The sequence below is a fragment of the Suncus etruscus genome, chromosome 16 (genome assembly GCF_024139225.1).
Source record: "Suncus etruscus isolate mSunEtr1 chromosome 16, mSunEtr1.pri.cur, whole genome shotgun sequence".
Taxonomy (NCBI): Eukaryota; Metazoa; Chordata; class Mammalia; order Eulipotyphla; family Soricidae; genus Suncus; species Suncus etruscus.
The window spans coordinates 46574753-46591723 of NC_064863.1; the positions used below are offsets into that span (position 1 = coordinate 46574753).

Consider the following 16971-nt stretch of genomic DNA (forward strand, 5'->3'; position numbering starts at 1 on the left):
CTCTGTTCTTTCTCTCTCTCTGTTCTCTCTTCTCTTTCACTCTCTCTCTTTTAGATGCTGTAGTTTGCAGTATCGTTACTGAAGGGGTGTCATGCATGTCACTTTATCTCCCTTCAGCACTCAGTTCTTGTCCAGAGTAATCATTTCCAACTATCATTGTCATAGTGGTCCCTTCTCTGCCCCAGCTACACTTCCCTGGTATTTGTAGAAAGTTTCCTACATGGATTGGTCCTCCTGGCCCAAATCTCTAGTGTCTTTGGATATTATTACTACACTACTGTTGTTTTTTAATATCCCATAAATGAGTGCAATTATTCTCTATCTATTCCACTTCCTCTGACTCATTTTGCTTAGCATAATACTCCATACCCTTCCATATATAAATTTTATGACTTCACTTTTCCTTACAGTTGCATAGTATTTCATTGTGTAGATGTACCATTATTTCTTTAGACAATCATCTGTTCTCAGATACTTGCTTCTTACCAGTTTCTGCCTATTGTGAATAATGTTCCAGTGAACATAGTGCAAGCACCTTTTCTGTGTTGTATTTTTGGGTTCCTAGTGTATATTCCTAGAAGTGGTATTGCTGGATCATATGGAAGCTCAATTTCTATCTTTATGAGCAATATCCATATTGTTTTACAAAAATGCTAGACTACTTGACATTCCCATCAACAGTAAATGAGAGTTCATTATTCCCTGCACTGGTTGTTCTTGTTCTTTGTGATGTGTGCTAGTCTCTGTGGTGTGAGATGATATCTCATTGATGTTTTGACTCATCTCCTTGATGATTAGTGTTGCGGAGCATTTTTTATGTGTCTTTTAGCCATCTATATTTCTTCTTTGAGGAAATGTCTGTTTATTTCTTTTCTCCATTTTTGAATAAGATTAGATTTTTTTTTCTTGCTAAACTCTACCAGTGCCTTAATGATCTAGTCAATTAATTAATTTTAATTAATTGTTTTTAATTAATTAATTTAATTATTTTAATTAATTAACTATCATATTTTATATATATTAGGTTATTTATATTAGGTATCATATTAGCTATTTCTATTAGGTATCATATTAGCTATTTATATTAGGTTATTGGTTATTGGCTATGGGGAATAGTTTCTCCCATTCCATGAATAGTTTTTGTATTCCAGTCACCATTACTTTGAGATACAAAAACTTCTAAACTTAATGTATTACCATTGGTTTAATTTGTTTCCACTTGTTTGGCCAGTGGTGTTTCATCCTTGAAAGACACTTAATTCTTCATTATGCTGCTAGCTTAGTTAACATTAATGGAATGTTATGTTATATAGACTATGCTATGTTATATAGACTATGCCAGGTCTGTATTCTAGGAGATAAGGAGCTGATTCTTACTGGTTGTGTCCCTGGCACTTGACATATAGTAGGCATTCAATAGTCAACAAATGATTTTTTATAGTATCATATGGCTAATTGGATATGGATGAATGAGGAAGATTATCCAAAGATGATTCTGTTATTTAATAGCCCTAAAACTTTAATTTTATTATGAGAAAAATTTTGAGTACTTCCTGTAACTTGAAAGACTTTTTGTTGGTTTTGCTTTTAGGTGTAAGCTCAGTATTAATAAAAAATGTTTTTTGTTTTTTCTTGGTTTTTGGGCCACACCCATTTGACGCTCAGGGGTTACTCCTGGCTATGCACTCAGAAATCGCCCCTGGCTTGGGGGGACCTTATGGGACGCTGGGGGATCGAACCGCGCTCTATCCTATGCTAGCTCTTGCAAAGCAGACACCTTACCTCTAGTGCCACCTTCCCGACCCCCCAAAATGTATTTTTTTTATTTTTATCTTTTTTTTAAATATCCATATTTTTTTTTTTTTTTGGTTTTTGGGTCACACCCGGCTGTGCTCAGGAGTTACTCCTGGCTGTCTGCTCAGATAGCTCCTGGCAGGCACGGGGGACTATATGGGACACCGGGATTCGAACCAACTACCTTTGGTCCTGGATCGGCTGCTTGCAAGGCAAACACCGCTGTGCTATCTCTCCCGGCCCAAATATCCATATTTTTATTTCCTTGTAGATATATTTTTAAGTTACAAGAAGGTCAATAAAAATTTTCCTTCTATTTATATTTTTTGTTCCTTTAGTGACCTAGTTCATACAACAGAGAGTCTTCGGAAGTCAAAACTAAGTGCTGCGAAAGCTGAAAAAGAAAGTGCTAATTTTGATTTTGTTTTGGAACCTTACAAATTTGAAAATGCAAAACTTCTCAGGGAAAATAATGAATTATACCTGGAACTAATGAAACTGAGAGAACAGTCAGGCCAGCACATTAAAGGTAAAGTTCTATGGTTTCTTTTATATTTTAATGTAGTCTAACTTAAAAATTGTTGATTAGAAAATATGAGTTTTCAAGTCAAAATGATAGTACAGTGCGTAGGCATTTGCCTTGCATAGCTGACCCTGGTTTGATCCCAAATACCATAGATAGTCCTCCAAGCCCTGCAGAAGTAAGTCTCGAGCATCCTCGGTTATGGCTCCAAAAGACCCCCCAAGATATATTCCTGAAAAGGAAAATAATTTTGCATTTCATAGTTACTGAAGATTAATCCTCACTATATGTGCATCAAATGAAAATTGTTGTAGAAAATTGTAAATGCTGAAACTGAATACTTAAAATAGAGTAAGGTTAAGTAAATGGAAATATCTACCTTTTATAATTTGTTATTATAACTTCTACAAGAGTAGAAATCCTTGTCTAACCAATTGTTATTCGTAATTTTGTAACTTCATACCTAATTTTCTTCTTTTTTTTTTTTTTTGGTTTTTGGGTCACACCCGGCAGCACTCAGGGGTTGCTCCTGGCTCTATGCTCAGAAATCGTCCCTGGCAGGCACGGGGCACCATATGGGATGCCGGATACGAACCACCGTCTTTCTGCATGAAAGGCAAACACCTTACCTCCATGCTATCTCTCCGGTTCCATACCTAATTTTCTTTATCATGTCTTAATTTATATTAGATTTATGCACCAGAGGGAAATAGTTTAATTTTCTTTGTATTTAGTGATTTATTTGAAGTTTTGTTAATAATGCTGAAAAAGATAATTACTTTCTGTAGCATGCACAAAAATCAGAGGTTTTTAGTTTTTTTGTTTTTGTTTTTGTTTTTACTAAAGAGATATATTGGTTAAGGAATTAAAGTTATGGTGTCATATCGTGATTTTCAATCTTTTTTAAAATTTCAACCACTAGCATTGGCCAGTTTGCCTATGGTTTTAACCACTGTTAACATGCATTGTTAAATTTACATATATTTTCCATATAAAATGAATATATTTATATTGGAAGAGTAAACATTTTCATTTTTCTTTCCTTTTTTCTTATTTTTGGGCCATATTCAGCAGTACTCAGGTTACTTCTGGCTCCATGCTTTGATATTACTCTTGACAGGCTTGGGGACCAGATGGGATGCTGGGGATCGAATCTGGGTTGGCTGCATGCAAGGCAAATGCCCTACCTGCTGTGCTATTGCTGTGGCCGCTCTCTTTATCTTTTTGAATTTTTTCTCTGGCCCTCCCACATGGTGCTTAGGAAATCTAAGGATCCCTCCTGGCAGTGTTCCACCAAATAGGCTAGTTGTTCAGTGTTAGAACGTGGGATAAATAGTACTCATCTGGTATGTAGCGCTGGGAACCATCAGGGCTCCCCTGGTACTCATGGGGGCCTTCAGGGCCACATCCAGTGATGTTTAGGGTGCTTCTAATTCTGTACTTGATGATGCTCAGAGAAGCATATGATGCTGGGAATTGAACCCAGGTCAGTGACTCTAACTTCTATACTATCTTCCTGATCCCTTTTACTGTTGTTGTTGTTTTTTTTTTTTTTTTTTTTTTTAGAGTCTTTTAAAGTGACCTGACTTTTTGTATTTTGTGAAATATAGGAGGTTCTTAGCTTTCTTTTTCTTTGTTTTGCGGCCCTGCCTGGCAATGCTGAGGAGTTATTCCGGGTTCCTCATTCAGGAATCAGTCCTGGTGATGCATGGGGATCAAATAGGATACTGGTGATCAAGCATGGGTCAACTGTATGCAAGGCAAGCGCCACTGTATTATATCTCCAGCCTGTACTTCTTAGTTTTCTTGATCAGTAAAATAATGTTTTAATCACTTTCATGTTAAGAGCTGAAAACTGCACTGAAGAAGAGTACATGTGAAGCCTCTGATCTGAAATTTTTAAATAACCAATATGTTCACAAGCTCAAACTTTTGGAGAAAGAAAGTAAAGCTAAGAATGAAAAAATTCAGCAGCTTCAAGAAAAGAATTTGCAAGCTGTAGTACAAACTCCAGGTTAGTGTATTTCTTCTCAAAAATCAGTTTTATGAACTGAGCATTTTATTTGAACATATTCATCAAACAGGATATTACCACTATTGAAATAGGATTTTTAAATTTATTCTTAGACTTCAGTATTTAAAAAGATGTATTTGGACTGGGAAAAAGTACAGGGGTTAAGTTGCGTGCACCTGGCTCTACAGTGGCCTTACACATCACAGGGTCTACCTCTAGAGGCCCCATTTATTTCCAGGTGTTTCCCAAGTAACTAAGTACAATAGAGGCATGAATGAGAGACAGGCAGGAAGAGTGCAGTGGAAGGGGATTGGGGACATTGATGCCAGGAAATTTGCACTGGTGAAGGGCAATGTACATTCTGTGACTTAACCCTAACTATGAACATTTCATAACTATGAACTATAAAATATTTAATTTATATTAAATTATATAAATTAATATTTATATTAATTTAAATAAATAAATTATAATAAAAATTAATTCGAAGCTGAAGAGAGATCCATTACACATCCTAGCATGAAAATAGAAAATTCTATATCTCAAGAGGGAAGATGCAACTGACATGTACATGGAGCTTATATACAAAGGAGTACATGTGCTTACGGACAATTTTTTAGAAAGAGGAAATAAAGGTGATCAGAAATGAGTTGAAGATGAATGATGAATTATCTAGTGAGATTATGTAGAATGGGAAAAGGGGAGAACCAAAGGGGAAAGATAGGGAACCAAAGATAGGGAAGTTTGTATTTAAGGGACTATTATTGGAAAGAGGAGGGTGCTTAATGAAATTGAGGAGCAATGAGAGAAGATGATTACTATGTGTTTTATAGTTTTACTGCTTTAAGGGACTGAGCAGTTTTCTCACAGTGAGTTTCTGGTTTCATAACAACAACTCAAAGGTACACTTAGCTTTATTTCATGCCAAAATTTGGTCCCTTATTTCATTGAAAAGCAAATTAAATCTGGGTATATATGTAAATGCACCAAAAATAAAAAATGTGTTTTAGAACTGTCTCCTTGAGGTTTTCAGAAGTTCATTGCCTAAAGATCAGTAAGAAAATATTTCTGCAGTACGTTATATGAGATACATACGCTGTTTTGGTTTTTAATTTGTTTTTAATTCAGATTTTTTTTTAAGGTGGTAAGAGAAGAAGTATTGCTTTCAGGCGGCAGCGTATGCAGATCGATGAACCAGTCCCTCCCCCAGAAGTCAGTTCGTATCCCGTGCCTCAACCAGATGACCCGTACATTGCAGACATGCTGCAAGTGGCTGACAATAGGTGCAGTGACACTCTCTTTTGTTGGGTTTAACTAATTCGCTTTTTTTTTTTTTTTTTGCTAACTGTGTTCCTTCGATAAGAGGAAAAAGAGGGACTTTGTTTTCCTCACTGCCACATCTCCAGTGTTTCACACAGAACTTTGCACACTCTTTATATTTGGTGACTATATTTTAAAAATGCAATGTTTTCGCTTGCTTTGAAACTTTGGTTTAAAAATAGATGATGAATCTGCTGTTTCTGTCCATATTTGTTTTACAACTATTGAGGACATAGCCTCTTGGTTCATTTGAGTTGATGGACATTTAGTTTCATTGCCAAGTGATTTATTTTTTTGTAGAACTCTATTAACTTCAGATTTTTGTTAAATGTCAATGTTTAGAGGCATAAACACTTTTGGGAGGGGGTTGGACCACACCTGGCAGAGCTCAGGGATTACTCCTGGCTGCACTCAGAAATCACTCTTAGCTAGGGGGGGACCATATGGGATACTGGGGATTAAACTCAGGTCTGTCCTGGGTCAGCTATGCTACTACTCTGGCCCTCATAAACAAATTTGTAACTAGTTTTAAAATGATTGCTTTATAATTCTCTAGCTTTATATTATTTCTTTAAATTGAAATCAGTTACAAGCCAAAGTAATAGTAATGGGTAAGGCACTTGCCATGCACACAGCCAACCCATGTTCAATCCCCAGCATCCATATAGTTCTCAAGTCCACTAGGTGTAACTCAAGAGAGCAGAACCAGGAGTAATCCCTGAGTATCACCAAGTATAGCCTAAAAAACAAAGCAAAGCAAAATTTAAATCAGTTATAACTTCTATTTTAATTAAATTTTTTTTTTTTTTTTGGTTTTTTGGGCCACACCTCTTTGATGCTCAGGGGTTACTCCTGGCTAAGCGCTCAGAAATTGCCTCTGGCTTGGGGGGACCATATGGGACGCCGGGGGATCGAACCGTGGTCCTGATCCTTGGCTAGCGCTTGCAAGGCAGAAACCTTACCTCTAGCGCCACCTCGCCGGTCCCTAATCTAATAAAAAAATTAGATTTTTATTACATTTCCTGGACAAGGAACTCTTTAGAAAAAATATTTTTGTCTTTAATGAAGTACTGTGATTTTTAATACATGATAGTTTTATGCATACAAAAATCCAACACTACATCCACTATCCTCCACTTCTCCCGGTTATGTGCAAGGAAAATGCCCTATACACTCTGCTGTATCTCCAGTCTAGAAAACATTTTAATCTCTCATTTTGCATAATATTAGTGTGAATTTTGTAGTAGAACCACAATTTCCTGAACCAAAGAATTGTCAGCAGTTTCTAAAAGGCAACTCAGAGTTGTTCTAAAACCAAATGGAAAAAGAGATGCTTTATTTTATAACGTATGACTTTCCAATTGTTTATCACTTTTTTTAATACAACCGTATAAAATAAGTCTCCAGTAGAATGTGTTCTGCTTATGTAGTTGCTTTGGAACCCACTGACAGCACTATATCAGGGAGAAATAGAAGAGGATGTATACAAATGCATTTGTTAGTTTATATTTTATTCTTTTTGTTATATATTTTATTTTTTATAATGAAGGCAAATTGCATTACTTATAAATGTGTTTCAGAATTCAGGAACTTCAAGAGGAAGTCCTCCAGTTACAAGAAAAGCTCCTACTGATGGAAAGTGGACTAAGAGATTACAACGAACAGGTAGAATTCTTAGTTACTTGCATAGTAAGGATTGACAATGACATTGTGTATAGATTTAGGTTATATTTGACATTAGTAAGTTAATTATTCATCAATAATACAGTTTTTATCTTCTTTCTCAACTTCTGAAGAGTTAATGGTTAAAATAGGCCAGTTTACAGAAGAGCACTTTGGTCCATTCCTTTGATCATTTATTGAAGTGGATAGTTGTTTTCTGTTTGTTTTTCATTTAGGTGAATCATCTAGCTCCCCAAATGCCAGTTTATAACCATATTCCTGTTTCTATCTCAGAAGGTATTTTATTGGAGTGTGTGTGCTGTGCTTTATTTGAAATAATTTTGACTCCATATTTTTGTCATATTCTTTTTAACTTAACTTTCTTTGAAATTTAGTCTCAGTACTGCCCTGTTCATTGCATGTTTTCTTTGCATGCTCTGGTATCCCTAATGAGGGCCCTTTCCAAAGAAGGGTCTCATTTGATGCAGAGTTTGATCATAGGACACTTTGAACTTCTTGTGGTTGTCTTAGATAAATTCTGATTTAAATAATTATAGGTTACTTTTCTTGAATAATTACGAAGTAAAAGTTGCATAATGTAATTTTTATTTTCAGAAAAATTTGATTATTTTGGAGTAAATAGATCTATACATGCAAATGTAGAGTTAATGTGTTGGCATAATGTCAGCTTGTAAAGTGCTTTAAAAATTATTTTGGTAAAAATGAAGTCTAAGTTGTATTTTAATAATACCAATTAAAAAGTTTGATTTTGGGGGGAAATTTTATATATGTGTAAATTAAATTTTATTGGTATTTTTTAGTTTATTGTTAGGTTTTTATCACATTTTTCAAGTACTTATGATATTTTTATTCTCTCTGTGAGGTGGCTAAGTGCTTAGAGAAAGTAACTTCATCATTCTGCTTGAAAACATAACTTTATTGTGCTCTTTTTTAGCTGGGATGACTGCTGCCTATTATTTTCTCTTTTTAGTTTTAGTTTTTATTTCTCAGCATATGTTTTTTACTGTTTCTAACTTAAAATACCCTTTTTCAGATACTCCCTTATCTTAACTTCCCATCTGCTTTCATATTAGTATTGTACACCCTCAAATTCTCTGAGATTTATTCAATAGCTGAGGTTTGATTCAGCCTAATTTTTTCTCTGGGGACTTTGCTTTAATCCATTTTTTCTTTCATAAATAGTTTATGTGACCACTTTATAAACCATAATTATTTTCATTCTTTGAACAATTTTTATGAAGACATACTATTAGTTTCACTAATGGTTCTGAGCAAATCATTTCTTTTAAGCAACCTTTCCCTTTGCTACTGCCTTTTTTTTCATGCAAACTCCTTTAAACAGTTGCTTGCTCTTGTATGGTCCTTTCTTCACCTTCAGCTCACAGGTATATTCCATGTACCTGTGCAGTCTGCCTAATGGACAGCCCCATACACAAATATAAATTGATCCACTAGTAACACCAGTAGCCTTAATTACTAGTACAAAAGAATGAATCCCTTTAGTTTTTATTTTGGTTTTTGTTTTGGCTCACACAGGGTGATGGTCAGGGGTTACTCATGGCAATGCGCTCAGAAATTGCTCCTGGCTTGGGGGACCCTATGGGACGCCAGGGATCGAACCCGGTCTGTCCTGGATCAAAAATGACTGACTGCATTTTTTTTGTCATTATTGATCATTCCTATTAGAAATATTTTCTTGATTTTCTTTTAAGTTTTCCTTTTTCCAATCTTTTTTTTTTTTGGTTTTTGGGTCACACCCGGCTGTGCTCAGGAGTTACTCCTGGCTGTCTGCTCAGAAATAGCTCCTGGCAGGCACGGGGGACCATATGGAACACCGGATTCGAACCAACTACCTTTGGTCCTGGATGGGCTGCTTGCAAGGCAAACACCGCTGTGCTATCTCTCCGGGCCCCTTTTTCCAATCTTTTAATGAATTTTTCTTTGCTTTTTAACTTAACCTTCTCTTTGAACTGTCACTATTATACATATATATATACATATATATACACACATATACGTGTATATATATACATATATGTGTGTGTATATATATATATCTATATATATATCTATATATATCTGTGTTTGGTGTTTGGCCCCTTTTCCTTTTCCTGTATGTTCTTAATGTGGAATACTGTTATAGATGTCAATTTAGACCTCTCTACTGAGTTCCAGATTGTTATTACCAGTTTTCCACTGGGCATTCCACTGGACTTGATAGCTTCTTTCACAGTTTTTTTTTTCATTCTACTACTTTGGTTTGTAGCCTACATTCTGTAGTGGTCTGTTGGGGCTATGTCCAGCAGTGTTCAGTATTTATTTTTTGCTCTGCACTCAGGGATCACTCCTAACAGAACTCAGGTGCTTATAGGGTGCTAGGGATCGAACCCAGGTTGGCCACATGCAAGACAAGTGCCCTGCCCACTGTGCTATTTCTCCAATCCATTCTGTAGTTTTTATAGATATCTTTCTCCACATGTTACTCACCTAGTTCTGTCGATCATCCTGTCAGAATACTATCCTCCATTCTGTCTTTTCCCACTGTTTTGTTTATTGTATGTATTTTTGTTTTTCTGGGCTATATTCAGCAATTTTCAGGGCTTACTCTTGAGAACCTAGTAGGAATCCAGGAATTGCTCCTGGCAGTGCTCATGGGACTATATGGGATGCCTAGAATTGGACCTATGTTGACTACATGCAAGGCAAAAATACCTTAATTACCTGCTGTGCCAATAGTGCTTCAGCCCTTTTTTATTTTTCGGGCTTAATCATTTCTCATCATTTCTTCTACTTATGATTTTTGGGGTCAATTTCATCCTTTTGTTTAGAGTAATATTTCTCCTTAACAAAGTAGTGTTTATCATTGTTAGTTCTTGTCTAATTCTTCAAACTCTTCTTCACCCATTGATTCCTTGTACTTTACGATGTTTTATACGTCTGCATCACTTTCTAGCGTATCCCTTCTTTATTCATAGAATGATTGATAAAGATTTTGGACACATATTGTTTTGCTTCACTAACCCCCATAGTCATGAATATATCTTGAAGAATCAGTATTTCCTTATTTTCTACCTGCTATTTCCTGTATTTTATCATTAAATAACATAATGAATAGAAATTATACATTTACTTGCTAGTTCTTCCTAAAAAAATTGAAATTTTTAAATTTTGAGAGTTCAAGATCATATTTTATTCATTATAGTATACTTAGAACTTTGCTAAATATTTATTGAATTGAATGCTTGATTTTTGTTTTCCATAGATTATGTGAGGTGACATATAATTAAGAGTGAGTTTTTGTTTGCTGTTTTCTAAATAGTAGAAGTTACATTCACCCTATCCTTTTTAATATTGTATGTCAGTAGCAAATTACTTTTCTCTGTTTTGCATTCATTTATTCCATTATCACTGAACAAGCTCAGATTTCATTTGAATACTTAATGCATTTTTTTTCATTTTTTTCAATTAATAAATTTTTAGTTGAATCACCATGAGAGTGTTAACAAAGTTGTTCTTGATTGGGTTTCAGTCATACATTGTTTCAACATCCATCCTTTCACCAGTGCACATTTCCTAATACCAATGTCTCCAGTTTACCTCCTGTCCTCGAGTCTACCTCTATGATAGATACTTTTCTTTTTCTTCTCTCTCTCTCTCTCTCTCTCTCTCTCTCTCTCTCTCTCTCTTTTTCTCCCCCCCTTTTTTTCCTTTTATACACTGTGGTTTGCAACATTGTTACGGAAGGGATATTATATATACACCACTTTACGTCCTTTCAGCACTCAGTTCTTGTGCAGAGTGATTATTTCCAACTATCTTGTCATAGTGGTTTGTTCTCTGCCAAAACTGTACTTCCCCACTCTTTGTAATCGTGGACTAGTCCTCCTGGCCCTTGTTTCTTTTATCTTTGGGCTTATTACCATATTATTTTTCTTCTCCTTTCCTCTATCATCTCTATCAGTATTGCAATGATTGGTGATACTCTTCACCCTCAAACCCACCTCCCATCTGCTGTCATGTGCACTCCTGGGGAGATCTCTCTCTCTCTCTCTCTCTCTCTCTCTCTCTCTCTCTCTCTCTCTCTGTCTCTCTCTCTCTTTCTCTCTCTCTCTTTCTCTCTCTCTGTCTCTCTCTCTCTTTCTCTCTCTCTCTTTTTCTGTCACACAAACACACACCTGCTGTGATGTGCACACATTTTTCTGGTGGTGTTTGTTTCTGTGGGTCACATATCTGGTTACATACTTTACTTATGCTGTACCTGTGGTCAGAGGTGTGTACTCCCTTACTTCTTACGCTTCCTAACATTCTAGTTGTAGTGCTTGCCAGGAGCAGGAGTGTGCTTCATCCTGAGCTCATGTCCAGAGATATGATACTCGCCAGAGGTTATGCTCTTTGATTATAGTATTCACACACAGCTGACTGTGGTGGCCTGGAGATCATGCTCTGTTGTCATGTTGGAGTTGGGTTTTGAGACCTTGCTCAGCACATGTGGGTATCATTAGGGACTATATTCATGACCTCATTCTTTTGGGGTAGGTGCATTTTGTCATTTGATTTGTCACAATCATTCCTTGGATTCCTAATGGTCTTTTATATAAACATTGTCCAATACTGAGGGGGGAAAACCCAAAATTAAACTCGGACAATTTTTTTGTTATATTTTTGTTGATATATATATTGTTGATATTTTTTTGTTATCTTCTGAATTTGGGGTCACACCCAGGGGTGTTCAGGATATTACTGCCTCTGTATTCAGGAATCACTCCTAGAAATGTTTGGGGACCATAAGTTGCTGAGGATTGAGAAAGCAAAGCATGCACTTAACCTCCAACTCTATATTGATGATTCTTTTTCGTTTGTTTTTTGTTTTTTTGGACTATACCCTCTGGTGCTCGGAGCTTATTCTGCACTCAGGAATGACTCCTGGTACTACTAGGGGTCCCTATGGAGTAGTGGAGATTGGATGTGTGCAAGGCAAGTGCCCTGCCCACTGTATTTTCTTTCTAGTCCCTATGTTGACAGTTCTTATACTGACATGACTTTGCTTTTTTTGCTCTGCATAAATGTATTTTATAACCCCACATATGCACAGGTACATATTTTTTATCTACTTTGTAAGAAACAAAATAATGGAAGTATTTTCAAATAATTGTGTCTGGTATTAATCATTTTTGTCAGAGCCTCACTTTTTTCAATAATAACACAACTTTATATCTTCAGATTGAGTTAAGAGAACGAGAAATAGAACGACTGTCTATTGCTTTGGATGGTGGTCGCTCCCCTGATGTTCTCTCTTTGGAATCTAGAAATAAAAGCAATGAAAAACTGATTGCTCAATTAAATGTTCAGGTAATGATTTCTGTCATTATTTCACATTTGTTTAAAATGTTGTGATCCACATATTTATAAAAAGAACAGGGTTATTCACTAAAACTCTTATTTATAATGGGAAAACCTGATAACACCAGAATATACAGAAGTAGATTATAGGTTTTGCAAAATTATGCTTTTAAGAAATACTTAATAATACAGGAAAATACACACCATGTCAAATATTGAAAAGGATAAACTAAGTATAATGTAATCTTCAATTTGCTTTTTTAAAAATTGCATGTGATCAGCCAGAGAGCTCAACAGATTGACTGCATGCTTCCCATGCAGGAGGCACAGGTTTGATATCTGTCCTACATAGTCTCTTGAGCATTACAGGAACTTCATCATACCCAAAGTACTATATTCAAAATACAATCATTTTAATGTCTAATAAAAATTGTGATATTATTATTGAAATATTTATTCCTTTTTTACTTTTGCACAATTTGAAATCCTCTATATCACATTTATAGTATATTTCAGATTGAATCAACTACATTTTTGGGGCGGGGGGTCCACGCCCAGGGGTTTCTCCTGGCTCTGTGCTCAGAAATTGCTCCTGGCTAGGGGGACCATAAGGGACACTGGGGGATCAAACCGCGGTCCGTCCTAAGCTAGCACGCGCAAGGCAGATGCTTTACCACTTTGTACCACCGCTCCAGCCCCGATCAGCTACATTTTAAGTGTTCAGCCAAATATGTTCTGATATCTGATGTACAGTCTAGAGTAATAATGTTATCATAAAGACTTTTTTGTTATAATTGTGGAAATTAACATTGGAGAAATGTCACCGATTTCTTATTCTCGTTTATGCTTGAAAATTTAAGTCATAGTGTGTATTTTTATTTAACCATGTAGTTTCAGTTGTGCAAATCAAAACCGCTTAAGTTTATTAGCTGGATATGCGGTGCAGTGATAGAGCACGTTTTTGCATGTGTGAGCCCTGAGTTTTAACCCCACATACCACTTAGCCATGCTGAGTGGGAGCCACAGCACTGAAACAAGTATAAAGCAATGCAGATTTGCAAATGTGAAGTAGTTGTGGGTTTAGTTTTTAATATTTAAAAATATAATATTTTGAAATATTTTATTTTATTTAAGATGATTGTCTAATTCTTAAATATTATGAATTTTCAATTTAGGTAGATTTTCTTCAGCAAACTAATAAAGACCTGGAGAAACATATACAGGAGCTTTTGGAAACCAAGGAAACAGTGACTACTGAAGTTGTTAATTTAAGTAATAAAAATGAAAAACTCTGCCAAGAGTTAACTGAAATCGACCAGTTAGCACAACAGTTGGAAAGACATAAAGAAGAGGTGCTTGAGACTGCTGATAAAGAGCTTGGGGAAGCAAAGGTAGGCTAAAGTTGGGGGTTGTCCATTAATTCTCTCAGGACATAGGGAACCTGAGTAGCTATATTCAGGTTTTTTTATTATATTTTTTTTGGATTTTGTTTTTTGATTTGTTTGTCATTCTAGATTTTCTGAAGTGTCATTTGTACTTTTTTTTTTAGGTGTTTAGTGTCTTTCTGAAGCACACATGTGCCTTAGGATGGTATTCCAGACTCAGCTCTAGTTTCCTTCAAGATTTTACTCTTTTTTTTTTTTCTTTGCATTCAAAGCAAACTGGAATTTTGTCCTCTGTTACTTGGAAGTAGGATCTCTTTATGTTGGTTTGGGGACAGCTGGATTCAGGGGTGGCAGTGTAGGTGTTGTCAGGCCCAGCATTTTTGGGGACTATCCCCCTTGGTTCTGAGAGAACCATACTGTGCCACGGATCAAATCTGGGGCCTCTTGCATGCCAACCATGTGTTTTTGTTTTTTGAGCTAAAAACTCTGGCTTCTCTCCAAGTCCTTTAGCTATTTTTTTCAAATCATTGGATGTCCTTGCATACTTTTTAATTAAGACTAAATTTTTTGGTAACATTTTTGAACTGCAAGTTTAATAGATACAAAGGGTATAATTATTGGTCTATTGTAAATATTAATTTTTTTTAAAATGCACATCATTCTTTGAACTATAGCTTGTGAAGAGCCAAGATATATGATTTAAATAGTAGAACATTTGCATGGCATTGTGAGGCCTTGAGTTCCACCCCTTCAGCTCTGCATGGTCCCTTCAGCTTTGCAGACGTTGCCTATTGGCTTATTGACCATCAAGCCTCAAGTGGCCCTGAACTTCTCAATGGTTTGGATGTATAAGAGAGTTTGATGGTTAAGTAGTCAAAGTGAATAAGATGATAAGATGATAAATGCCTGAGTGCCCTCCTTTAGTGGCTACCATAGACATAAGGTAGTTAGTGGAATCCAAATGATCTTTTTTCCTTGAAATCTCCACAAAATTTTATTCTAAATATCTTTACAATAAAAACAATACATTGAGTTTATTTATATTTAAGCATTCGATGGCTCTAAGGTTAAAGTGTTAACAGTTTACTCTGAATGTTACCATTATGGTAACTAGTAATTAGTGGCTCAAAATGACAGATACATATACTGTCACATACAGATACTTTTTTTACTCATCTAAGCAAAAAAGTAAAATTATATAGGGGCCAGAGTCATAGTACAGTGGGTAGAGCATTTGCCTTGCATATGACTGTCCCAAGTTGTCCCCTGGCCCTGGCATCACATATTCTCCTTTGAGCACCACCAGGAGTAATTCATGAGTGTAGAGCTAGGAGTAACCCCTGAACATCACTGGGTGTGACCCCAAAAATAAACGAAACAAAGCCCAAAATTGTATTGGAGAAAAATGTAATTGGTACTGCCGAAAGCATTAAGACATTGTTTCCTCTTTTGTAGAGAGAAAGTAGGATCTGAATTAATGCCATTTGCCAGTCTCAACATTTCAATTTATCTTTTTGTGTGCTTCAAAAAATTTTCTTGCTTCCAAATATTTTTTTACAATATGAGACATTGTGCCATTAGACAAATTTCTTTCTTTTAAATAGAGAAAAAAATTGGCTGCTTTTTAAGGGAAGATGTGAAAGAACTCATTTGTTACTGACACCACAGATAGTTTCTTAGGTAGGTAGTTTCTTAGGTAGATAACTTTTATTAATTTTGTTTTGGCCTCACCCAGTATATGTTTAGGGCTTAGGCCTGACAGTGCTGGAGACCATATGCAGTGCCAGGAATCAAACTAGGGTTGGCCACATACAAAGCAAACTCTTAAATTTCTGTACCTCTCTGACCTTAAGATAGATAACTTAAGAATTATATGTTCTAATTAAAGGTCCCAGATAGTTATTCTTTGTAATTGGATAAACACTGTTGGAGTTTTACATAATTCTGGGAAAACCTCTATGTTCTCCCAAAAGTGTAGGTATCCAGTTCTACGTAACAATTTATTTTCTATATACCATCTCCACTAATTTGTTGGATAGAAGGAAACCAGGTCAAAATAATGAAAGGTGATGTACAGGAGATGCCCAAAGCTAACTTACTGAGACGTGAAAGACTAAAGCATTTTCTCAAAGATTAGCAACAAAGATACTTCTTCTCATCTATTCTGGTTAGCATAGTACTACAAGTGCTAGTCAACGCAGTTAAGGCAAGAGGAAAAACAAAGGGATACAAATCAGAAAAAAGTAAACTTATGTTTCTCGATGTCATAATCTCATGTATAGACAATCCTAACATATGAGAAACACTGAAGAATTAATAACCACATTCAGCAAAATTGCTAGATACAAAAAGCAACAAAAATTAGGTACATTTCTATGCACTAGTAATTTTCTTTTATTTATTTATTTATTTATTTATTTATTTTTGCACTAGTAATTTTCACTCCTGAAAGGAAATTGATATAAGTAGTCTCATTTACAATAGCATAAAAAAAAATAGAAATAAACAACCAAAGATACAAAAGATGTTGCACAGTGGAAACTATAAAACATTGCAGAATGAAATAAAAAATGACAGAAATAAAGGGAAAGACATTTTATTCTTATGTTTGGTATTGGAAGACAATATTATTCAAATGTCCAGACTATCTGAAACATTTTATTGGTTCTGTTTTAATCACAATGGCATTTTCTACATAAATAGAGAAAACCTATTGAGTTTCAGATGGTTTTCAAGGGACCCAAGATTTTTCAGTAATCAAAACACTTGAAAATGAAGTACATGTGGGTGTGGTGTTGAATTGTGTGCATGGGAAACCATTAACAGTATTGTAAATCACAGAACCAATCAACAAGGAAAAATGTTTAAGGCAAAAATAATAGAAATAAAATTAATCTGAGGCCCGAGAGATA

At 35.5% G+C, this 16971-nt stretch overlaps 1 protein-coding gene across 1 annotated transcript in view; it reads left to right on the forward strand.

Annotated features, from left to right (window-relative positions):
* The window catches only part of CEP135 (centrosomal protein 135), a 64819-nt gene that overhangs the window by 7323 nt on the left and 40525 nt on the right, over positions 1 to 16971 (forward strand). The window contains exons 2-7 of the mRNA XM_049789959.1: positions 2133 to 2323; positions 4164 to 4331; positions 5473 to 5614; positions 7232 to 7316; positions 12555 to 12683; positions 13850 to 14065. Of these exons, the coding sequence (XP_049645916.1) occupies positions 2133 to 2323; positions 4164 to 4331; positions 5473 to 5614; positions 7232 to 7316; positions 12555 to 12683; positions 13850 to 14065 (931 nt within the window). The remainder of the gene's footprint in view (positions 1 to 2132; positions 2324 to 4163; positions 4332 to 5472; positions 5615 to 7231; positions 7317 to 12554; positions 12684 to 13849; positions 14066 to 16971) is intronic.